Raw genomic sequence first — 20,031 nt, 5'->3', positions numbered from 1 at the left:
TTACCCCCTGGAAATGCTGTGGAATATCAGGGAGTTACAGTTGAGACAGGAACAGATCCTTTGGCCCTCTGTGAGTCAGGAGCCGTGACCAGGCCAAACAACCAGACTCCACGACTGCCTGCACAGCAGGGTAAAGCAACACAATTGGTGTTGTCAGATTTACAAGTACAGGGGGACCGTGGATTAACCCCTGGTGATGAGCGCGCGTTGGTGGATTATACCATCAAGGAAGAGACGGACTCCATGGAATCAAGCAACTTAAAGGCTGTGGCCAGGCCAGAAATCCCTATCGGGGGCCAGATGCCGCAAACTGTGAGAGACGGGATGCATCCAACTCAGAAGGAGTTAGCCCATGCCTTGAGGATACAACAAGAATGGAAACGAAACCTCCTCAAAGAGCAAGGGAACATAAGTTCACCAGAGGCATCGGTGAGACCAGTGATGGGGGCATGTGGGGAACCAAGAAAACCCCCTATCCTGCCACAACTGGGGAGAGCCCCGCAAATTGGACAATATCCAACAAACTTTATAGGAATGGCACCACCTGGAAGAGGAAGAGTGTTTTTAATGATTCCTGCACAGTTTGTGGATGACCAAGTAGTTACCTCAATCTCAGGAGTAGCAACAGGATCAGAAGGAAGAAGTATTATCCTGTTTTCTCCCTTAGTGACTGCACCGAATATACCCTCCCGGGAAGTAGGGATAAGTCAGTATGGGGAGCCCAATAATTGACCGTTCCCCCAAATGTGAGCGGCGCAGGGATGCCAATTGCCACAATGGGGATGAGAGTGCCGATGAACTTACAGATTCAAACACCCCTACCCATGATGACAATTCCCATTTTACCACCTCAGATGGAGGTGGGGGCCCCACAAGGAGAAATTCAGCCATTGAGGATCCCATCCGCCACAGCAAGCACAGGGGCAGGTGTTACCGCCATAGGGCTGTGGTTGCCCCAAACAGGTCAACCACAGGGAACCCCTATCATTGTCCCAATGGGGGCAGGAGTACAAATGAGTCACTCGCAAATGGGGGGTCCTCCAATATACCCCCCTCAGGGAGCCCCGAAGGTTCAACCACAAGCCTTTCACCCACAGTACAGAGGAATACCACAGGCAGCTCCAAGGGGCTACGGAGCAGATGGAGCCAATCAAATACCCTTCATGGCGCAAGGACACGTTCAACCACCCCCATTTGGAGTGGCCCCGATCCACCAGCTGGTGGGGGAACGGGGAGCAGGAGCTCCCGCAGCGGGACTGCCGCAAGGATGGTTCAAATTGGAAGTCACATTCGACAGAAGCCCCAGGAACTTGGGATGTTTTATAGTACAAGCTATGGAGTTTTTCCAGGATTGGGGACATTTGTTTCCTTCGGAGCACAGTCGGGTGAGCCACTTAGGATCTCGAATGGAAGGGGCAGCAGCCGAATGGTATGTGACCCTGCATAACATGGGAACTCCCGAGCTACATGACTTAAATGCTTTTGTATATGCACTCAAAGCCCAATGTGAAGACCCCTTAGAAGGGGAGGGGCCTCAAACAAAATTCAGAACCACCAGAACCGTAAGGGAATATGCTGCTGAATTTAGACCATTAGCCTCCAAAGTTCAGGGCTACCATGAAGAAGTAAAAATTGAACTTTTCCAAAACAGATTGAATGCTGACCTGCTAGATCGAGCACTAATGCAAGATGACCCACAAACCCTGTTAGGATGGATTCAATTGGCATGTGAGGTTGAAAATAGAACCCAAGTAGTGAAACTTGTTAGAATGCAGCAGCATGCTGGGGCGAGGAGACCGACCACTGCAGGCAGGGGCTGTACCTCACTAGGTCCAAAAGCCCCTATCTCCGTAACCGGGAGAGAATTACAATGGCGACAAGGACTATGTTTAAAATGTGGGGGCACTGGACACTTTGCAGCACAATGCCCTGTAAAGCTGGCACAAGGGGGGAGAGGCCGAAGCGTACCCAAACCCGCAGGGCCCCCAAAGCCACCTAGTTGGGAAGTGCCTCCAAAGCGTGGGAAGCCGGAGACTGGCTTGGATGCCGATGTGAGTACTGGAAATAACGAGGAACCCACACAAAAATTGGGTCTGAGGAACCCAAACCCAACTCAAGTCCCCTGCACCACAGGAAATGGCTGTTAGAAAATAAAGGAGACCCCAAACAGCCTCCCTCCCCTGCTATTTTGACAGGGGGAAACATCTTGAGGGAGGAGGGAGGGAGGAGCCCCCCCCCTGCCCAGACAGGCGTTCTGAGACTGTTTGGGCTCTCCTTTATTTTTTAACAGTCATTCCCCAAAGCTGCTGTGCAGCTGCAGGGAGGACCCAGACGCAACTCTTTAAAAACTCGCACATCTAGCTTGACCCTCCGTTTCTTCTCTGATACTTGAAACCCACTTTAACTACTTGGGCAGCATAAACAAATCACTCAGAGGCTGCTTCCTTGCTTGAGACGGAGTCCAGGAATCGCCTGGATTTTTGCCTCTTATCAGAGAGGTTCCCTCCTTCCCTTTCGTCTGCCCCTTCCTTGCCTATAGCCCTCTTCCTTTCTCTCTGTGATCCCTGAACATGCTGTACATCTGTGGCCACGGCAGACTGGCTAGTGATCAGAGAGGACTTCTAGTGCTCTGCATTCCCAACAGGTGTGTTTTCATCCAATATTTTCCAATGACCCACTGCCCCAGGCCAGCTGGTGACCAAACAAACAGAAGATATTAAAAGAAATGTTGACGTTGCAGGTCAAACCATCTGTTTTTGATTGCAAAAAAAACGTTACTTCCCAGGCTGTCGGCATGTTCTGGGTTCCTGCAAATTTCTCTGTCAGAAAGAGAGAGATTTACTGTACTCGTTCTGGTATTGTTCTTTGGCTTTTGTTGGATTGTAAAAGCAGAAGTATCCTCCTGGCTAGGAGCCAGAGTGGTTTTTATTCCAGCAAAAAGAAATAACAGCAGTGCTTTGTGCTTTTAAAAGACAATGCCATGCTTATTTGTTACATTTGGGTTTCACAGTTACTCCATCGTACAGAGTCCAGTAGCACCTATAAGACGAACCAACTTTATTGTATATATTGTAACCAACTTTATTGTATATAAAGTTGGTTCGTCTTAAAGGTGCTACTGGACTCTTTACTATTTTGCAACTACAGATTAACACGGCGAACTCCTCCAGAATAGTTACTCCAGGCACTCCTCTGGAACAACCCTGTGAAGCAGGCTGTGCTCAGCAAGCTTCGTTTTTTTGGGGGGGGGGGATTTAAACATAGGACTTCCACACCCAAATGCAACCTTAACCATGTCCTCTCAAGGAAAGTTACATCTCTCTAAGTTTATTGAATTCCACCTACTTAAAAGGGTCCCTGGGATTGCACTGCAAAGCAGGTCACACACGTTACATCAGAATTCCTTACAGGCAGGGCTTTTTTTCAGGGGGAACGCGGGGAAACAGAGTTCCGGAACCTCTTGAAAATGGTCACATGGCTGGTGGCCCCGCCCCCTGATCTCCAGACAGAGGGGAGTTGAGATGGCCCTCCGTGCTGCCTAGCAGCGCGGAGGGCAATCTCAACTCCCCTCTGTCTGGAGATCAGGGGGCGGGGCCACCAGCCATGTGACCATTTTCCCCGAGGGCAACCCACTGAGTTCCGCCACCTCTTTCCCCAGAAAAAAAGCCCTGCTTACAGGAGATCTATAAAGTAGGAAAGTATTACTATCAGGAGGGCAGAGACTGAGAAATGGAGGGGGGCGGGTATTGCCTAAAGCCTGGTAGTAAATTTGTGTCTGAATCATCAGTTGAAACTGAGACTTCAGGCTTAGAGCTCATCCTCTTAACCACTCCGCTATTTCTAGTTCTAATGACTGAGAACTTCTAGAGATACTCATATACTGTCAGTTTTTCAGTTAAGAGTTCAGAAACAAGTAAACATTCATCATAACTTCACAGGGTTAGAGGATACTCTTTTTTCTTTTTTTTTTTTACAAAAGAGAGAAAGCATGTATTTACCTTTCCTTGCTAGAGGCCTCTCTGAGAAACTAGCTGTCTTCAGAGTCTCAGCTTCTAGCGGCCTTGAGAGAAGGTAACGCGTTCCGCTCGTTAACGAGTGAGCCTCCATGTACAGTTCTCCTTGAACGTTGGATCACTCAGCAATTGGACTATCAGTCAAGGAACAACATTGAGAATGGAGTGCCCTTTCTAATTTTATTTTAAACTAGCAATAAGGCTTATTGTGTGGGAAAATACAACAGCCCTCGCAGTGCTTCCCCCTGCCCCTCATCTTCCCCTACAGCATCAGTCGAGGGGGGGATGAGGAAGAGATCGGGAGCTCTCTCCTCCTCTGGCCCCTCAGCCACCATACGGCTTGTGCACAGCCCTCCCTCTGGCCACTGCGGGAACTTGGGAAGGCCTTGCCACCGTGCTGAGCGTTTCTGGGCCTCTGGTGGACCCGAGGAGGCAGCAGGGAGGCAAACGGTTTTGCCCCCAACTTGCTTCTTATCCCTGCATACTGTGCCTGCATAGAGATAAGAAGTGAGTGGCCGGAACACGGTTTGCCTTTTATAGAGGCAGTTTGGTGCAGTGGTTAAGAGTGCTGGGACTCTAATCTGGAGAACCGGGTTTGATTCCCCACTCCTCCCCTTGAAGCCAGCTGGGTGACCTTGGGGTAGTCACAGCTTCTCTGCGCTCTCTCAGCCCCACCCAGCTCACAGGGCGTTTCGTTGTTGTGGGGATAATAATGACATACTTTGTAAACCACTCTGAGTGGGTGTTAAGTTGCCTGAAGGGCTGTATATAAATTGAATGTTGTATTATTATTATTATTTTTGTTGTTGTTATATAGTAGGATATGGAATTGCACGATCGCGCTACTCTACTGTTCACATACTTATTAAACACTTTCGCATTTAAAACTTTGAGCAGGAAATCAACAGTAGAGAATGGAGTATTACGCATGCCTAGTTTCTACAGAAGCTGAAAGACAGGGCAACGGTATAGCGCAATTCTGCATGCACTCCAAAAAAAAAGGAAAGTTGGGAGGGAATGCGCCAAAGTCATTTTTGACGAGACACAGATAAAGGACATGTTTTCTGTGTTAGGACCTTTTTTTTTTGCACAAAACACACATGAAGATGATGCATGTGAAAGGTGTGTTCTCCAAGCAGATTGGGAAGACAGGGAAAACCTGAAAAAATGGGAACATGTGGAAGCAGCCTAGGTGTAATTAACAGCACACACGCCTAGCATGCGAAAGTGGCGAGATGTGTCCTGCTTCAAAAGGTGTGGTGCCTGTCCAATATTATGCAAAGTGTGCTTTATGCTGTTGGTACCGTCTGTGGATTCACTGTTTTTAACACCCAGATTGACCAGGGGTTCTGGAGAAGTCAAAATCTTGCACACTTGTCTGTCTCTCTTTATAAAGTACTACGTGGCTGTCAAATTTTGGACTGCTAGCACGAAGAACAGAATAAACTCAATGGCAGAACAATATGTAGTTCTTGCTGAACTGTTCCACTCCATACCACAGGTGAGGCCACCTATGTTGGAATGCTCACCCATGTAAAAATCCCTTACCTAGGTAGAGAGCTGTCATACCATGTCAAAGGTTCTGTTGTAACCACCCTGAGGTGCTAGCCTTCTGTAGGTAGGGAAGATTTATTTGTTTTAAAGTATTTGGAGCATTTAAACGTGCAATACATCACCTGTAGGCTGAATCAGTTACAGTCCATCTAGATTAGTGCCATGTGGTTCTGATAGCTGTGTAGCTGGCTTCTGCAGCTTCAAGGCTGTGTGAGTTCCCATCTTCGCTTCAGTGCAGTCTCTCTTCTGTGCTGTGCTGTGATCGCGTGTGCAGTGATGTTTATGTAGGTGCAGATCTGTCAGTACTTTGTCAAGTAAGTGTTGCTAGTAAAGGCAGAGTTGAGGTTATGGAAGTTTAATGGCTCAGCAAATGACTGTTTCTGGGTAAACAATCGATCTCAAGATATGTATACTGGGAGGAGTGAAACAGTATTTCTTTTTGTTATCTGGGATAAATTCTGCCTTGTACAATCCTGTTTGATTCCGTTGATTCCCTCATTTCCTATTGTATCTGTTTCCCTGAATGTCCTAACTATAGTTTATTCTTGTACTTTGCTTAGTGAATGTCTTAGCTGTTGATTATATATTGTATTTTCACTCGCATTGTGTACGTTGCCTTTGATCTCCGTGAAAAAGGCGTAACAACAACAACAACAACAACCCTTGTGCTCAAATACAGATTTTGCTATCACATTCTCTTAAGAACTTTTCTTTGGAAAAAATCACCATACTGTGACTTCTCCGCATGTTGAACACTTCTGATTACCCCGTGTTCTAAATTTAATGTAAAGTTTTTTAAGTTCACATTTTTACCACTATGCGATCCCTTCTTGGCTGCCCCTTTGCTATCTGTCATTCCTTAATTTGTTGCACAATTTACAAATTTATTTATTTATTTATGTCATTTATAGTCCGCCTTTCTCACTGAGACTCAAGGCGGATTACATAGTGTGAGATCAGTACAATCAGTAGCAAGGACAAGGGTAGGCATTTCCGTACAGTGTCAAGGACATTTCCATAAACAATGTCATAGGGTAGATGAATACAAGTTCACAAAGACGTAGCATTAGCAAGGATCCAATACAGGGTTGAAGGATTGCTGAAACAGAACATAACCCATTCTAGGATTGATATTAGACAACATGAAGCACAAGCAGTATATACGAGTACATATTCAAAGCAACAGTTAATACATAAAGCAACATAATGGTGGAGCCCATGGTTCCCAATTCATTGGCAAAACATCCGAGACCTCCTCCCTACAATACCACCCTCCTATCTGAGTAAAAAAGCCTTTTAAAATAATTCAGTTTTGCATTGTTTGCGGAAAGCCAAGAGCTTTCCTGACCTCCTCAGGCAGGCTGTTCTATAGGGTAGGGGCCACCACAGAGAATGCCCGTGTACGGGCTGCAGTTGATTTTGCCCATGTTCAGGCTGGCACCTGCAAGAGACCCTGTTCAAATGAGCAATGCTGCTTTCATTTCCGCTTCATAGGTCCTCCAGTGCATTGTGTAGCAAGTTCTATCAGCTTCCGCGTGACTTTTTCACCAGCGTCTTTCTAGACGTCTTCCAGCCCTCTTCAGGTCAGCTAGCTCCATGGTAAACCATAGTGCTTGCTTCCATCCCAAAGGCCAGAGGGGTTGACAAGGACCAATGGTGTCAATAGCTTCAAGGAGCTTTGTGTTCTACACGCCTACAGCAGCTTCTGTGGAGCATGCGTCTGGAATTCTAAAATCCCCCAAGGCATTTTGGAATCTGGAAGGGTCTATGAGCCTATGTGGATGGATCATTTTAACTGGACCCCATATTTTGTGGGGTGTTGGGGCCATAATCACTTTTGTCTTCAGCAGATGATGATCTGACCATGGTTCAGGCCGAAGCTCTAATGTTGAAATAAGACTTTCCCTCAGAGGTTCAGTGCAAAATATTCAGTCTAGTGTGTGGCCTATTTCATGTGTGGGGCCTGACACTATTTGGGAGAGGCCCAGGGTTGCCAGGCCTGACTCTGAACGCTCAGCATGGAGGTTGAAGCCCCCCAGAACAGTAAGTCTAGGGGTCTCCAACACCGTGTCTGCTAGCAGCTCTGCCAACTCAGAAAGGGGGCTTATGGGGGAGCTGGGTGGTCTCTACACAAGCAGGATACCCCCAGTCTATCTTTAATTCCCAAAGACAGGAACACGCAGTCAGTACCAGCCATAGCTTGTACTGGAGATCTGTGGAAACTGAAGGACTCACAGAGGACAACAGCAACCCCTCCTCCCTGACTACCATAGCGAGGTTGGTGTAGGACTGCATAGTCAGAGTGAGTTAGTTGGGACAGACACACCTTGTCAGTTTCCTGCAGCCACGTCTCTGTTAGGCAAGCCACATCCATTTTCTCTTCCTGTAACATCCCAACAATGCATTCAATCTTGTTCCTAACATATCTGGTATTGCAGAGTATTAGTGTAGCAGGGGGTAGAAGTGGCCCCATTGTCAGTAGAGGGAATACTACAGAGGTTGGATAAGCAGTGGGCATTACTGCTTGATGTTGGGGGTGCCTTTGGTAAGTTCTACTCCCATATTTACCAGCTCCCAACTGTGCTTGAATAGGAAATTTGCCAGACATTTCCACGGAGGAAGTAAGTAGTAAGAAGCTTAGGACTGGACTTCACAACAACATACTGGTAGTCTCAATTCAAGTAACAGACTTGGGCTACAATCGTGGCATAGTTAAGCAAACAGCATCAAGTCAATGTTGCAGTCATCTCAGGGACAGTTCATAACATAGTGATGGTCTTCCTATCCTTTCATGTCCTCCACTTTGTGTAGCTGATGACTGCTCCCAGGCTGTGCACACACACCCCGCCCAGGCCAAGAGCCCTTCAGCTCACGCCCCTTGCACAGAGCCCCAGTAAAATAGCCAGCGGTACCTGTGAAAAGAGAAGGCAGGGCGGGCTGCAAGGCCAGCATCCACCAGATGACCCCAGCTGCAGATCAAAGAGAAGCCCCACGAGCTCCTCACGAGCAAGCTTCCATCTCGCCCTCACAACAGACTCCTCGTAAGCCTTAAGCTGTTCCTTAAATGAGTGCATTTAAATATCTGCATTTGGAACAAGTACCTGAGATATGATAACAATGGATAAAAAGTGATTTTGCAAAAAGTTTCAAAAAGCAGGCTGTACAGCCAGCAACTGAGAGGTTGTGAGTGGTTGCACACTGAACCATAGCTAAATCCCCGTTTGCCATGATGGGCATGAACGCAGCTTATACATGCTGCCTACATACTTTCCCAGGGTTGAAACGGTTGGAGGAGAACAGAAAGACCTGCCACCATCAGTGTTTTCCATAAACAGGTTGCAGTATCAATCCCCTTGTGTTTCTCTTATACACCAGGCCCAACCAACCTCATCCCCCCTCCCCACAAGGAAGCCTCAGGTCTGTTTCTGGTATTCCTTTTTACAAACCCATGACTGTAAAAACTTGACAGTGTTACATCAGCGCCCTTAGAGGCACCTCCGTCTCAGTGCCTGGGCATGTATGCAGCAGAAGCATTATTCTAGATCCCGGAGACTAGGACTTGTCAGTCACCCAAAGAGGCCTGCCTGCTCTGGCCTGAGGGGAGTCAAGCATCCCCCTGTATCGGCAGTCCTGTCATTGTCTTCTTTGAGCTTTGGCTTCTGGTTTACTCCTAGTGAACAAAGCTGACAAAGCAAACATTTCCCTTTCCTTACAGTAATCATGGTTACCCAGCCGCCAAACATTAAAGCTCTATGGAAGAGTCGGGGCCTTAAATAAATCTGTTGGTTACTCTTAAAACTGTGACTGGTTTGCCAGGCCAAGCGGCTCAACACTTTAAATGGAAAGGTTTTTATTTGGCTTGGGATGGGATAGAAGGGAGGGGAGGGGACCTGTGGGAATTTGCATTAATGTCTTTCCAAAGCTTTCAGAATTTACTGTTTCGTCCCCTAGCACCTTCAGTGAATAAGATCTCAAGTGTCCAGGCTGGAAAGTGGTTTTGGTAAACCACTCTCTGTCAGTACCGGACAAGAATGAGAATTTAGTACGAGGCATTTTCTCCTGTCTTGGGGATTTGAACTCCCACTTCATGGTCTCGTTTGACGAGGTTCCTCCCCAAGGAGTGGGGTTGGATTTTCCAATATGGGAATGTTCCGCAAAACAGTAAATCTGGGATTATCTCATCAGACTGATTATGTCAAAGCTCTTTAGCCACAGCACTCTGAGAGGTCTATAAATAAGCAGTGAGGCAGTCTGCGAGCGTGCTCCCTAGGGTGTGCATTGATGATCTCTGGGATTAATATTTATTTATGATACACTTGCTTTTTAATTTGGAGGCAAGGTCAGATTTAACGAGACCAAATTCTGTGGCGTTACTACAGAGAGAGAGAGAGATGTACATGAATCAAGGAATGTGTTAAATGTGGTTGGTTGATAGACGTCAGCAGCGAACAGTGAAACAGCCTGATGAAGTGTTGTGTGCTGTATATTTCATTGAACACATTAATACACGAAGCTGCCTTATATTGAGTCAGATGACCGGTTGATCGGGCATTGTCCATGCTGACAGGCAGCGGCTGTCAGGAAGGAAAGACAGGTTGCACAGCGGAATGACAGCCCCTGGGAGTAGTAGAAGCGTTCTTGGAGTGGAATGACAGCCCCAGAGTGGAATGACAGCCTCTAGGAACAGAACCTGTGCTCAGAGACTGGAGTGACAGGTTGAAGAGTAGAACGACTGCTCCTGGGAATAGGGTCAGGGCTCTGGGACTGGAGTGACACCCCCTGTCATTCCACACCCACTGCCATTCCAGTCCCAGACCACTGATTCTTCTCCCAGGGACTGTCATTCCACTCTGGGGTCTGTGTTGATAGATCAAGATGGGTAGCCGTGTTGTCTGTAGCAGTAGAAAAAAGCAAGAGTCCAGTAGCACCTGTAAGACTAACAAAATTTGTGGTAGGGTATGAGCTTTCATGAGCCTCAGCTCACTTCTTCACTACTGGACTCTTGCTCTTTTTTTTGTGTTGTAATGCATTTCAATGGAGCCCATGCAAGTAAATTGGCATTCCCGGCTCCCATTTTCTCCAATGGGCCTTCAAGCCTCTCCCATTATTTCCAGTGGGCAATCCTGTCATTCCTTTTAGTACATCCCTTTTCCCCTCCCCGGCTGGCATCAATTCTACTTCTCACCTTTGCTCAGGCTTTTGACGGGGGGGGGGGCTGCTTTTGATGGAAAGAGTGGCTGGTTGCGTGTGCACCGCCACAGAGGAAGGAGAAAGTGAGGTGAGACACACACAATTCCCTTTCAGTCCCTGTGCAACAGGTAGGAACAAATCACAATTGTCGGGTTTAAAGTTGTCTTAAATTCTATTACTTTCCCTCCCCCCTTCTCCCTTTCATTCTCCCACCCCCTTGCTATTCTCCGATCTCAATGCTGCTCCCCCTTCACTCCAGCAGAGCAGCGCCCTGCACTGCGCCCCCCTCTTTATCGCCTTCCTTCTCTCATCCCCTAGTTTCCATAATATCACCCCCACCTTCCCCCTCTCCCCCTATAGTTTATTTCAATATTTATACACCACATGCTTAGCTGTCAGTTGCTGCTCACTTCAAACCCAAGGGTGGGGGGGGAAGGATGAGCATGGAGGGGAGTTCCCGAAAGGGATCTCTGACAAAGGTGATCAAGCGGCCCTGTAAGAGAAGCCCTCCTTCTACTGCCAAGAGTCTCTGGGTTCAGAGAGAGGTGGGAAGGGAGAGGGAAACTTTTTTACACACACACACACACATGCACAAGGAGGTGTGCTCAAAACTTTAATGCAAGTTGCTGTTTCTGCTCACAAAATAGATTTTTGGCTCACAATAAGAAAAACAAAGACTGTTGTTATTTATTCTCACACTTATTTAAAAAATTTAAATTAAGAAATAAAAATTAAATTAAAAATGTAAAAAGTTTCAAGTGTTGTGCTTTTCATTTTTCCTACATTTCTTCTGTTTTTTAAAATTGGTTAGTGGGGGGGGGGGGCGGCGCAAGTAGGTATCTCGCCTCAGGCGCCAGAAACCCTGGCACCGGCCCTGCTTCTGTGTGCCAAGCAAATGCTCCGCGCCTGCCCCCGAGTCGCCATCTCCCCTCTCCCTCCGTGCTCCTGTGTTCTGCACCAAAGCTTGTAGCAGGTCCTGAGGGATGAAATCAAGACGAAGCTCATGTTGCCTTATCTTCCATGCTGATGAGCTACTAGAGTAGTTTCTGAAGCTGACTGCAGTTCTTTCCGTCCTTGAAACAAACCTCCCATTGTGGAAGAGAGCGGTTCTCGTTTCACTAAAAGATGCGCATGTCCCAATGCCTGTAGGGAGGAGGGGGCTGAGGGATTGCCTGCCGATGCACCTCCCGTCGGAACGTCATTCGGTGCAGTGCAGGAAAGGCTTTGAGGCCCACGTCGGGCTGTGTGCCCTGGCCCTTTCCCCCCCCTCTTCTCACGTCACCCCTCACTCCTGGAATGGAGAAGAAACTCAGGCCCCATTCCAAAGCAGGCAAGGGAGGGGCAGGCCATAACGGTGAGCCAGTAGTCCCCGGAGTCCCTCCTGCAGGAACTGCGCTGAGAGCTGAGAGGCCCTCCTCTTCCTCAGAAAGCCCAAACACGGAGGAGACCCCTGCGCTCATTTGCAGGGGCCTCTGAGCCAAGCCTTAGTTCTGTGGCATGGAGATGATACGGCGACGTGTGGACAGGCAACGTTTTACAAGTGTTGCCGAATGCTCTGTGAGTGTAGGAAGCTGCTCTTTACCACGACATCAGGGGAGGCATAACTTTAGGAAGTGTTGAAACAGATTTCAGCACACCTCTACGTCATTTATTTACAGGGCCCAGAATGGCTCTTCAGAACACTTGTACCACGTGCAGATCATACGTTGAGCTACCCCTTAGAGCTGGAAGGGACCTCAAGCGTCATCTAGTCCAGCCCATGGCAGGAAATTCGCAGCTACCTCCCCTCCCCAGTGACCCTGGTTCTCTGCCCAGAGGAAGGCAAAAATAGCCCTCTCTGCTCTGATTGGTAGCCGTTGTCCAGAGCCGCCTGAACCCAATCCCATTTACAAAATGTCATGATTTGCAGCGCAATCCAAAGCAAGTCTACTCAGAATCTTATTCATGTGTATACAATGAATATACTGTTCTTTGGACTCTGTTCTTTGGACTCTACTGAAAGATACATCATTTTCAAAAAACAGAGGAGTTAGCTGTGTTAGTCTGTAGTTGTAAAATAGTAAAGAGTCCAGTAGCACCTATAAGACTAACCAACTTTATAGTAGCATCAGCTTTCGAGAACCACAGCTCTCTTCGTCAGATGCATCTCTTTATCATTTTCAAAAAGTATTTCAACTTTAAAAGTATTCCTATCAGCATTGTTCCAGCAAGATTAACAGAATTAGAACTGACAGTGGAACAGACTTCTTTATGACTTGGAGGATTAGTCATTGCTGGAGCAATTTGAGCATCAAATTGATACTTATTTGTCGGGGATATTATAGTTGTAGTTCCTGTGTTAGTAGGGGGTTAGACTAGATAACCCTTGTGGTGCCTTCCAACCCTGACAATAAATAAAATCAGTAAATAAATATCATGTAGGGGGAAATATGGGGAAACAGAATAGTTTCCAGTTGCCAAAGGTGTACCAGACAAAGATGAATATTATCTCCCTAAATGTTCAACCTCTGTGTAGAGGATATCATAAGGAAAGTAGATTAGATTTAGAAGAAGGTGGAGTGAAAATTGGTGGAAGGAGCATTAAGAAGTTGAGATAGGTAGATGACACCACATTACCGGAAGAAAATACTGAAGATTTGAAACAGCTACTGATGAAGGTTAAAGGGGAAAACGCCAAAGCAGAATTGCTGCTGAACATCAAGAAGACAAAAGTAAGGATGTTTGTCTTCTCATGATATGACCAAAGTATGATAGCCTCAGTCTTGTCATTTTAGCTTCTAGGGAGAATTCAGGCTTGATTTGATCTAGTAAACGCTTATTTGTCTTTTTGGCTGTCCATGGTATCCGCAGAACTCTCCTCCAGCACCACATTTCAAGTGACTCAATTTTCTTCCTGTCAGCTTTCTTCAGTGCCCAACTCTCACATCCATACATAGTAATGGGGAATACCATAGTTTGGATTATCTTGATCTGGTTCCCAGAGAGACATCTTTATCTTTAAGGATCTTATTTAGCTCCCTCACAGCTGCTCTTCCAAGTCTAAATCTCCTTCTAATTTCCTCGTTGCCGTCTCCCAGTTGGTTGATGGTTGACCCAAGGAATAGAAAATCTTGAACAATTTCAATTTCCTCATTGTCAACTTTAAAATTGTGTAACTCCTCAGTAGTCATTACTTTTGTCTTCTTGATGTTCAGCTGTAATCCTGCTTTGGGGCTTTCTCCCTTAACCTTCATCAGTAGTCGTTTCAAGTCTTCACTATTTTTTGCCAGTAACATGGTGTCATCTGCCTATCTCAACTTGTTAATGTTCCTTCCACCAATTTTTACTCCACCTTCTTCTAAATCTAATCCAGCTTTCCTTATGATACTCTCTGATAGCGGTTGAATAAGTAGGGAGATAATATGCATCCTTGTCTGACACCCCTGCCAGTTGGAAACCATTCTTTCCCTCCATATTCTGTCCTGACAGTAGCCCCTTATCCACAATACAGGTTGCGCATCAGAACAATCAGATGTTGTGGCACCCCCATTTCTTTTAAAACTCTCCATAGCTTTTTATGATCCACACAGTCAAAAGCTTTGCTGTAATCTATAAAAAACAGGCCGATTTTCTTCTTAAATTCTCTGGTAGCCGTTGTAAATTGACAGTGTGATTTCTAGTGCCTCTTCCTTTTCTGAATCCAGCTTGAACATCTGGCATTTCTTGTTCTATATATGGTAAGAGTCTTTGCTGTAGAATTTTGAGCATCACTTTGCTTGCATGGGAAATTAATGCGATAGTCCGATAGTTGCTGCACTCTTTGGCATCCCCTTTTTTGGAATTGGAATGTAGGCTGAGCGCTTCCAGTTGGTGGGCCATTGTTTTGTTTTCCATATTTGTTGACAGATTCTTGTTAAGATTCTGATGGACTCCATTTCTGTAGCTTGAAATAGCTCTCTTGGTATTCCATCTACTCCAGTGCTTTGTTTCTCCCAATTGCTATGGTGCAGCTTTTACTTCACTTTCTAAGATTTCTGGTTCTTCATCAAAGGACTCTTCTTCAAAAATATCTGTCATCCTTCCATCTCTTCTGTATAGTTCTTCAGTGTATTGTTTCTATCTTTCCTTTATTTTGTCCTGATCAGATACTTGTCAGGGCTTGCTGTGGCTGCCACTGGGCGTGGCACTGGGCGGTCTGCTCCTGACATCACAGGGGGGGCAGGGATTCTGCAGGACCCTGCTCTGTGGAAGGAGGGGCGGTATACCTCACCCAGACTCCCTCTCAGTCCACTCGCTGGCCTGCTCAACCTGGCCTGCTTACCCTCTGCATCCTCCCTCATCTCCTCCTTCCAGAACTCTCCTCCAAGCCTCCACTCTTGCACTTCTCTGCTCTCACTCCACATCCTTGCTCCTTACTCACATCCACCACCTCAAGGCTCTTCCCAGCCAGCTTTTATAGGGCTTCCTTCTACTGTCCCACCCCTCTTCCAGCCTGGTCTTGGGCTGCACCAAGCAATTGCAGCTGGGGTAGCTGATCTGGCCCCACTGACCAGCACCAGCTGTGCCTTGTTCCCTGGCTGCCCAGCCTCCCTGCCTTGGCTGATTGCTGAAGGCCTGTCCAGCTACAGTCCCCTGGCTAGCAGCCCGGCCTGCCTGGCTGAGCTGATGGCTGAAGGTGGGTCCAGCTGCAGCTCCTTGGCTTGATGCCCAGGGCTTCCTGCAGAGTGCCTCCAATAGCCCCACCTGGAGTGGCTTGGCTTTTGGCAACTCCTGGGCCAGGCTACTATTTTCTAGCTGGGGCGTGGCTTTGGGCTGTTGGGGCTGCTGCTGCTTCTCCTCCTCAGGTAAGGCCTTTGGGTGGGTGACTGCTGGGCCCCCAATCCCTCTGCCCTTGCCCCCTTCCGCCTTGCTTAGTCCCCTTTCCTTCCCTAGGGGAGTGGGACTCACTGGCCTCTCTCTGTCTCCCCCTGCCTCCTGAGGCCCTGGGCTTTTGCCCCTTGCCCCTAGCACCGGCAGGTTCTGGCTCCATTTGCCCATGGGAGGGGTTGACCTGCTGTCCCCCGGCTGCCCCCTCTGCCTGCCAGTCAGACCGGTTGACCTGCTGTCAGCTGGCTGACCAGTTGACCTGCTGTCAGCTGGCTGACCAGTTGACCTGCTGTCTGCTGGCTGCCCCCTCTGTTTGCCCATCAGCCCGGTTGACTTGCTGTTCCCTTTTGTCAAGTCTGGGGGCTGGGGTTCAGACCCCGGACAATACTGTATTTCTGTGTTGATCTTTCAGCATCCCAAGCCATGGCTTGAATTTCTCTTTGATTTCCCAGATCTTTTGAAACAGATCTCTTGTTCTTGCTTTTTTGTTGTTCTCTTCTATTTCTTTGCATTGGTTATTATAATGGATTTCTTTGTCTCTGCGTGTAGATCGCTGAAAAGCTGCCTTTGGAATTCTGACTCTGTTTCTGTCACCTTTTGCTTTTGCTTCCCGTCTGTCTTTAGCAATTCTAAGAGCTTCCTCAGCCATCCATTTCGGCTTCTCCTTTCTGCATGTTGGGCTAATGGTGTGACTTAGGATCACACCCTATTGGGGGATAAACTTCCTGTCTCTAGACTTCTTTAGTTTACCAACTCTTTCATATGCTTATGAAAATTCAAAAGTTGCCTTTGTTTGCATTTTGCTAAAGACTGTCTCCGATTTACAATCCTTTCTGCAGAGGTTTGACTGCAGTGATTCTGAATCTGTTAGCAGAGCACAATGCTGTTATTATTAACGGCATGCTTCCCTGCGAACGTGGGGAGACCTATGCCCTGCCCACTCACTGGAAAGGAAGAGTGAACGCATCTCATGGTTTGCTTCAGGTTTTTGTCCACATTATCGAGGTTTGCTGTCCCTTCTATTCTTAATAACCAGACCGATGTGTTTGACTTTGCTAAATGAGGCTGCTTCATTTGGGGGGGGGGGGGTCAATTGAAGCCAATGATTCCCAAAGCAAGAGGTTTGGCACTGAGCTATAAGCATCTTCAAAAGAACACCATGGCTACCTACTCACAAATGGTTAATCCCCTAGTTAGAATGAACTCAGGCCTTGATGGATTATTCCAGTGACCCGCCTATTTCCCAGCGGGTCACTGGCCGCTGTCTTTAAAGGCTCCTCCCTGTAAAGGGGCTTACACCACGAGGGAAGTCCAGGTGAGTGGATCTGCTGAGGGTTTTATCTGAAGTTGCCCTTGGTCCATCGAGCTCAGTATTGTCTCCTTGGACTGGCAGAAGCTCTCACTGGGATTTCAGGGGGAGAAAATTCCTCTCCCCGCCCCAGCATCTCTTGTCTGAAATCCTTGAACTGGGCGGAACTGCCATCTTCCTCCCAAGCAGTTTATAAACATTTAAAACATTGCTTATGATGTTGAATATCAGTTCTTCAAAGATGGAGCGCTTTCCCCACTGAGCAATTCAATTCCAAGAACATCCATGTGGATATTGTAGACCCTTGCTATTCACGGGGGGGGGGGGGGGGTTCTATTTCCGGCATCACTGGGAATGGTGAAATCTGCAAATGCTGGGAAGCAGGGCTCTGCTGCCTTCCAGTAGCAAAAAGTGTCCTGTCTGTCACATCCATGCCATTGTTTCCAGCTGATGTGTTGCTATGAACCAGTGTTCTGTGCTGAACCATTGTTCTATGCTGTGCCTTGATATCCTATTGCTGATGCCATAACTTGCCTTGTATTCACAGCCCTGATGTATCCAGAGTGTCTTGTCTCTTGTGCTTTGAAGCTCAGTGTCTCTGACCTTGCAAACCTGCTAATTCTCAGGGGAAAGAAGAATCCCGTGTTTCATTCTTAATCTGTTGCTTCTCTCCTTTGTCTAGACGAAGCATGTAAACTATTTGGGGAGTTCTCAGAACTTCGCGCCAGAAGTTACGTTTTCCTGTTGGGAGGGGCCATGTGTACTTGGGACCTATGAGAACGATACCTTTTGCAGATCTTGTTCTTCCTGCCAACCTTCTGATCAACCTGTGGACAGATCTATGAACATGATCTGAATCCTTGAATAAAGCCTTTTCGCCCAAGACCAAGGAGTGCTTGCTGTGAGGGTACAGGGCTCTATCTGCCATAGCCTGTCATCCATAGATGACGATTTTTTTTTTTGCAAAATTTAACAATGCGGTGATCACAAGGATGTCATGGTAACAGGTTAGAAATGGCATCATATGATCAGACTGCAAATCAATCCAGCAACAAACAGCTGTTAATGATCCCTGTCCCCAGGGAGGCCCGCCTAGCGTCAACCAGAGCCAGGGCCTTTTCAGTCCTGGCTCCAGCCTGGTGGAACACTCTGTCTCAAGAGACCAGAGCCCGGCCGGATCTGCTGGGCCTGTAAGATGGAGCTGTTCCACCAGGCATATGGTTGATGCTGGCTAAGGCCTCTCTGCCGACCAAACAGAGGAAAATCTGCCCTCCCTACCAGATGCATCTTCCGCCCAGCCTTCTGTTAAACCTCTGTGGAGAGGACTGGGTGGTGGATCTTCTCGAGAAGTGCTGCTACATCATTTTAAATATTTATGTATTTTTATCTGATTTTAAAGTATATATATATTAATGTACTTAATGTATTGTATTGTATGTAATCCACCCTGAGCCTGCAATTGTGGGGAGGGCGGAATATAAACAAACAAACAAACAAACAAGGGAAATCACTCATCACAAATTCATGAATGGCAAGTGTCTGCTGTATTTTTTTTAAAAAAAAAACCTAGCAAGGCTACCTGCTGTATTACCCCAGTGCAGGCTGAGTGCTTTCCTGCCTGGTACCAAAAGATTCATCTCCACAGCTGTAAGGTTGTCTTTTTGTGATCACATCTGCTAGATTCTCAATAGCCCAGTTATGGCTTATACAGGAAAGTGTGTTTCTAATTGTCAGGCAGGGTAGTACATTTAGGGAGCAATCCTAAACAGGTCTGTTCAGAATGCTCTTCCAGTCTGTTCAGTTATGCTTACTCCCTGGACAGTGTCCGTAGGATTGCACTGTTAATCACTTTTGCTTTTGTTCCTGCCTAGCCACGTGACACAGACAACGTCCTGGATCCATCCGGTCACGAATGTCCTTGCCTTGCCGTACCCTGAAGAGAATGAGGACGATGGCTTCCGAGAGCTCCCAGATCCCAAAAGCTGAGGATGTCCGCTAGTGGACACGGAGTCCATTGTGGTTTCAACCTGCTTGTTGAAAATTGACCCATTTCCAATAGTCGGCAGTTGATGAGCTAGTTCTGGTGAGAATTATTAGAAGCTTTGCTACCGCTTGATGGAGAAAAGAGTTGCTCCTTCACAGTACCTGTCTCTGCATCAAGTGGCTTTTTTTGCAGGCGGATGAGCCCAGACTCCCAAAAGATGGGTTGGTGTTAATTTGCCTTATGCAGCAAGCGCTCAATAATTGATCCGATTGGGGGGAAAGAATGATCCGTACCTGCCTCTAACACCTACTCGTCATTTGTGTAGCTACAAGCTGGGGGCCTGTGAGGGATCTCAGCAAGCAAAATGGTGTGGGAGGAACTGCACTCACCGCTCACAATCTCTCCGCCCTTCCAGGATTCTGTAAGCTCCCCGGGGTTTAGGCCGGTTTTCTCATCCCTTCCCCACTGGCCTCCGTTCTTTCCGTAACTGATTCTGAGCTGCTTATCCCCATTCCAGCCCTTCAGAAGCATTTTCAGGCCTCATCAGGTCAGGGTTGTTTTTTTTTCGGTTTTTGCTTTTTGTCCGATTGCAAGGCCATTTTTTTTCTGTATACCAGAGCCCAAGATAGGGCTGCGCAGATCAGGCTTGGTGTTCAGTGACTGGACACACACACACACGTCTGTAGCTCATGAACTAGGCGGAGGCCTCCTTTGCTTGGAGCAGAGACGGCCGTCCGGAGGCACCAGGTGTTATCTATAGCCAGGGCTTTTTTTTCTGGGAAAAGAGGTGGTGGAACTCAGGACTGCACAATGATGTCACTGTGGGTCAGCTGGAACAAGGGGGAAGTTTTTTAAAGTTTATATCATCCTCGGCAAAAATGGTCACATGGCTGGTGGCCCCGCCCCCTGATCTCCAGACAGAGGGGAGTTGAGATTGCCCTCTGCACCGCAATCTCAACTCCCCTCTGTCTGGAGATCGGGGGGGCAGGGCCACCAGCCATGTGACCATTTTCAAGAGGTTCCGGAACTCCGTTCCCCCGCGTTCCAGCTGAAAAAAAGCCCTGTCTATAACTGGGTGCCTACAGTTACATCTGGATCAGGGAGGAAGTTTCTACTGTGGCAAACTTCTGGTTTGT

The 20,031-nt window shown here is 47.3% G+C and overlaps 1 protein-coding gene across 3 annotated transcripts in view; it reads left to right on the top strand.

The window, feature by feature from the left end:
* STXBP4 (syntaxin binding protein 4) overlaps window positions 1–19,761 on the top strand; it is a 251,066-nt gene extending 231,305 nt beyond the window's left edge. For all 3 annotated transcript variants that reach the window (XM_054977054.1, XM_054977055.1, XM_054977052.1), the window contains exon 22: window positions 18,783–19,761. In XM_054977054.1, coding sequence (XP_054833029.1) covers window positions 18,783–18,897 — 115 coding nt within the window. In that variant the 3' untranslated portion in view covers window positions 18,898–19,761. The remainder of the gene's footprint in view (window positions 1–18,782) is intronic.
* Window positions 19,762–20,031: the final 270 nt, after the last annotated feature.

This window comes from Eublepharis macularius, chromosome 4, assembly GCF_028583425.1.
Source record: "Eublepharis macularius isolate TG4126 chromosome 4, MPM_Emac_v1.0, whole genome shotgun sequence".
Lineage (NCBI taxonomy): Eukaryota > Metazoa > Chordata > Lepidosauria > Squamata > Eublepharidae > Eublepharis > Eublepharis macularius.
The sequence above is the reverse complement of the archived record's forward strand: the minus strand, read 5'-3'. Positions and strand labels throughout refer to the sequence as shown.